The sequence below is a fragment of the Lipotes vexillifer genome, unplaced genomic scaffold (assembly GCF_000442215.2).
Source record: "Lipotes vexillifer unplaced genomic scaffold, Lipotes_vexillifer_v1.1 scaffold349, whole genome shotgun sequence".
NCBI classification, from domain to species: domain Eukaryota; kingdom Metazoa; phylum Chordata; class Mammalia; order Artiodactyla; family Lipotidae; genus Lipotes; species Lipotes vexillifer.
The window spans coordinates 687,287-692,192 of NW_006790574.1; the positions used below are offsets into that span (position 1 = coordinate 687,287).

A 4,906-nucleotide genomic window follows, 5' to 3' on the forward strand; every position below is an offset into this window, starting at 1 on the left:
ATTTCTTCTGTAAATAGCTGATCTCATCCATGTCTTGTGATTTCATGGACTCCATTTTTGCGGAATAACATTTCCTTACCCTCATTGCCAAATTTAGGGATGGTCCAGTTGAGGACCTGTAAAACAGTCAAATCAATTCAATGAAAAACCCTGTTATCTGGACAATTTTAGTCATGCCCTATTTTGGCTGTTTTATCTGGGCTTTAACATTTCACGAGTCTAGTGTGACAAAGGGCCTAATATTTAAACAATCTCAATGATGTTAACATTCTTATGAAACAGAGAAGAGATGGTGGTGTCCACCTGTCCAATTTACATGGAAGTGATTTGTGCACTGGGTGGTCCCTTCCAACTCCTAGTTTTACTCTATGATGATTCATATTGTCGTTGAGTGCAACTTAATTTTCTCAAGCCCCAAACTCAAGACTATTAAAGAAATCATAAGGTCATAAGCATGCCATTCACTCTAGTTTACATTAACCAATAAACCTCTGGTTATGGAGCTATAAGGGTTTTTCATCATCACTTCCATAGAAAGACCAGGTTTGGTAAACTTCCCTTCTTGGTTTGTTGCAGTATAAATCAAGTTTGAAAGTTAATATAAACTGGATACTAGTATAAACTGTGAAAGACTAGTGGAGGAGTGATTATTCTGTGTGACCTAGAACAAGTCACTCACCTCTTGACCTCAGATTCCCTGTTTGTAAATGTTAGTTAAATTTTATGTTTTTGGTTTTCTCAGTTCTAAAATTCCGTGATTCTTCGAGAATCTCTGGAAAATATCACCACAAAAAGTTAAAGTTCTTTTATTTATTTGTAAGGAATCAGATCCATTTTATGGAAAGCCTTTAGAGAAATTCCATTTTGAGTAGTTTATCAAGAGGCCGTAACTCTACAGCAGATACTGTCCCTGCTCTTATGAAGCTAAGTGTTCAATGGAAGGGAGAGGCACCATTAAATACAGACTCACAAAACCCACAACGACTTTTATGAAACAACTTGTTAATTTCAATTTTTATATTTACAAAAAGACAAAGAGAATAGGCAGTGGGGAGGCAGGAATGATGCCTGGTTCCCCCTCGCAGAGTGCAGTGAGAGGCCACAGCCAGCAAGAATAGGTCAGACTGCCCTTCCCTGCCATTATTGATAACAGCAATGGACCAAAGGCTTCAGTTAACAAGGTCAGTCTGTCTGGGGAGAGTCGGACGATCTGTGCAGTCCATGTGCATGAGGAGGAAGGCACCCAAGTCAGTCTATTGAGGCCTTGGCTCTCTATAGGCTGGGGCCCTTCTCTTGCAAGTTCTGGGCCGCCCTCTCCAGGGCAAGTAGGGGCCACGGGGACAATACCGGGGAAAACCCCTATGGACCACAGGGGCCCGCTGCTGATAACAGGGTTGGGGGAAGGGGGGCCTAGGCGGCTGGGGACGAAACATAAAGTCACCATCGAAGGCAAATTCTGTCTGGGTAGATGGGGGAATATCTGAATGGAAATGGTTCAAGGACAACTGATCCGATTGGAAAGGACGGTCTGAAGAAAAATGGGCACCTTGGGGACAGACTAGGAACGGGGGTGTCACCTGCTGAAGGGGGATGGGAGGGGGCTTTGGGGGCAGGAGTGGGAACTGGGGTGGGCGGGGAGATGGCGTGGGGAGCAGGGGGCAGCACCCAGGCAGACGCAGGGGTCGGGTCAGAGGAGGGAAGGCCGGTTGATCTCTGCAGGCCGGGAGCTGCCTCTCAAGTCTCCTGCCAGGTCCTCCCCTCGCGGGGCCATCCTTGACGCACTTGCCCACTGGGTCACGCTGGGGCAGCTCCACCCCCCAGGCATCGGCCACGTGGGCCAGCAGAAGCTGGGAGAGATGCCGGTGCGCTCGCTCGTTCCAGTGCACCCCGTCGGGCTGAAGGTACATCCCTGTGTGGCGGCGGAAGTGGAAGTGCAAGTCCAGCACATCGAAGCCATGCTTTTGGGCCTCGGCAGAGCTGTAGAAGTTGGCCTCAATCACGTTGCTTTTCAGTCCGGAGGCCGCGGGTCGGAGCTCGGGCGGGAGGAAGCCGCTATTGATGTTGTTGCCCACGGGCATGGCCGTGTTCCAAACCAGGAGGCACGACTCGGGCAGCACCTGGCGCAGGCGCCCAAACAGGCTCTCCAGGTTCTGCAGGTAGTTCGGCCAGGAGTCCTCCCCGTACCTGGTGAGGTCCCAGAGGCAGGAGTTCATGATGACCAGGTCCGGGTCGTGCTCATCTGAACGCAGCTCCTCCAGGATGGCCTCCAGGTAGTCGGAGTACACGCGCGTCAGAAAGTAGAAGCGCACCAGGTGCTGGCCAGAGCAGAACTGGCGCACCTCGCGGTACTGGGTGCCATTATGCATGCGGCCCTGCTTGCCCCCCTGCACCAGCTCGTCCTGCTCGAAGCTGTACTCTCCCTTGGCCTTGAGCTGGCTGAGTGTGAGCAGGCAGTCCTTCTGCAGCAGGAGCACCAGGTCCTTGTACACGGCCCTCTGGACCGAGTCCCCCAGGATGACCACGAACTTGTTGTGCAGTAGCTGCCGTACTTCGGAGGCGAGCAGGTGGACCATGACGCCCGGGACGCGCCTCCGAGCTCCTTCCTTTCACTCGGTGGCTCTGCGGATGGCTAGGATGGAAGGAGAGAGCATATGGGAGGAAGGGTCCACCTCGGGCAGGACGGTTTGGGAGGGCCCGGGGACGCGGATGGAACTTTATAGCCTGGGGCACCTGCAGGGGCGGGGCTCCGCTACCGTCAGCCCGGAAGGAAGGGAGCCTGGAGCCAGAAGCCCTGGTTGGCCTGGACGCAGTTTCTGCCTGAGACGCAACTCTGAACACCCAGGAAACCCAGGTTCTAGGGGGTGGGGGTGGGGGTGGGGGTGGGGGTGGGGGTGGGAGCCCTGCCCTCCCGGGCTGGAGGTACAACCACCACAAGATACCCCAGAGGTCTGACAACTGGAGAATGGTTAGGCAAATTTTGCAGCTGTTAAATACTGAGGATTATATCAGGCAAGAACATGGAGAGTGTGATACATACTGTTAAGTTGAGCAAATTACCATATGTGTACCCCATTTCCCTGAAATGGTATAAAATAGATATGCATAGATCACACTGAAAGAAAATAGGCAAAAAACAGTTTTTAATAGGACAGTAGGATTATTGGGTGACTTGCCTCCCCCTCTCCTTTTTGTAAATATACTTTATATAGTCTTAAATCAATTTTAATAACTTAAAAGGAATTTAACTATAGGCTGGGGCCCTTCTCTTGCAAGTTCTGGGCCGCCCTCTCCAGGGCAAGTAGGGGCCACGGGGACAATACCGGGGAAAACCCCTATGGACCACAGGGGCCCGCTGCTGATAACAGGGTTGGGGGAAGGGGGGCCTAGGCGGCTGGGGACGAAACATAAAGTCACCATCGAAGGCAAATTCTGTCTGGGTAGATGGGGGAATATCTGAATGGAAATGGTTCAAGGACAACTGATCCGATTGGAAAGGACGGTCTGAAGAAAAATGGGCACCTTGGGGACAGACTAGGAACGGGGGTGTCACCTGCTGAAGGGGGATGGGAGGGGGCTTTGGGGGCAGGAGTGGGAACTGGGGTGGGCGGGGAGATGGCGTGGGGAGCAGGGGGCAGCACCCAGGCAGACGCAGGGGTCGGGTCAGAGGAGGGAAGGCCGGTTGATCTCTGCAGGCCGGGAGCTGCCTCTCAAGTCTCCTGCCAGGTCCTCCCCTCGCGGGGCCATCCTTGACGCACTTGCCCACTGGGTCACGCTGGGGCAGCTCCACCCCCCAGGCATCGGCCACGTGGGCCAGCAGAAGCTGGGAGAGATGCCGGTGCGCTCGCTCGTTCCAGTGCACCCCGTCGGGCTGAAGGTACATCCCTGTGTGGCGGCGGAAGTGGAAGTGCAAGTCCAGCACATCGAAGCCATGCTTTTGGGCCTCGGCAGAGCTGTAGAAGTTGGCCTCAATCACGTTGCTTTTCAGTCCGGAGGCCGCGGGTCGGAGCTCGGGCGGGAGGAAGCCGCTATTGATGTTGTTGCCCACGGGCATGGCCGTGTTCCAAACCAGGAGGCACGACTCGGGCAGCACCTGGCGCAGGCGCCCAAACAGGCTCTCCAGGTTCTGCAGGTAGTTCGGCCAGGAGTCCTCCCCGTACCTGGTGAGGTCCCAGAGGCAGGAGTTCATGATGACCAGGTCCGGGTCGTGCTCATCTGAACGCAGCTCCTCCAGGATGGCCTCCAGGTAGTCGGAGTACACGCGCGTCAGAAAGTAGAAGCGCACCAGGTGCTGGCCAGAGCAGAACTGGCGCACCTCGCGGTACTGGGTGCCATTATGCATGCGGCCCTGCTTGCCCCCCTGCACCAGCTCGTCCTGCTCGAAGCTGTACTCTCCCTTGGCCTTGAGCTGGCTGAGTGTGAGCAGGCAGTCCTTCTGCAGCAGGAGCACCAGGTCCTTGTACACGGCCCTCTGGACCGAGTCCCCCAGGATGACCACGAACTTGTTGTGCAGTAGCTGCCGTACTTCGGAGGCGAGCAGGTGGACCATGACGCCCGGGACGCGCCTCCGAGCTCCTTCCTTTCACTCGGTGGCTCTGCGGATGGCTAGGATGGAAGGAGAGAGCATATGGGAGGAAGGGTCCACCTCGGGCAGGACGGTTTGGGAGGGCCCGGGGACGCGGATGGAACTTTATAGCCTGGGGCACCTGCAGGGGCGGGGCTCCGCTACCGTCAGCCCGGAAGGAAGGGAGCCTGGAGCCAGAAGCCCTGGTTGGCCTGGACGCAGTTTCTGCCTGAGACGCAACTCTGAACACCCAGGAAACCCAGGTTCTAGGGGGTGGGGGTGGGGGTGGGGGTGGGGGTGGGGGTGGGAGCCCTGCCCTCCCGGGCTGGAGGTACAACCACCACA

At 55.3% G+C, this 4,906-nt stretch overlaps 1 protein-coding gene and 1 pseudogene across 1 annotated transcript; both read right to left on the reverse strand.

Moving 5' to 3' along the window:
* Positions 1-1,253: 1,253 nt before the first annotated feature.
* Positions 1,254-2,588, reverse strand: LOC103082154 (PC-esterase domain-containing protein 1B-like). The gene has a single exon (XM_007463850.1). It carries the CDS (start codon positions 2,571-2,573, stop codon positions 1,254-1,256), a length of 1,320 nt encoding a protein of 439 aa, XP_007463912.1. The 5' UTR covers positions 2,574-2,588.
* A 653-nt stretch (positions 2,589-3,241) lies between these two features.
* LOC103083151 (PC-esterase domain-containing protein 1B pseudogene) lies at positions 3,242-4,561 on the reverse strand (annotated as a pseudogene).
* Between the last annotated feature and the right edge of the window lie 345 nt (positions 4,562-4,906).

Bases quoted from the DNA above. Each gene is read 5' to 3' on its own strand.
- LOC103082154 (XM_007463850.1), bottom strand. From the start codon at position 2,573: ATGGTCCACCTGCTCGCCTCCGAAGTACGGCAGCTACTGCACAACAAG.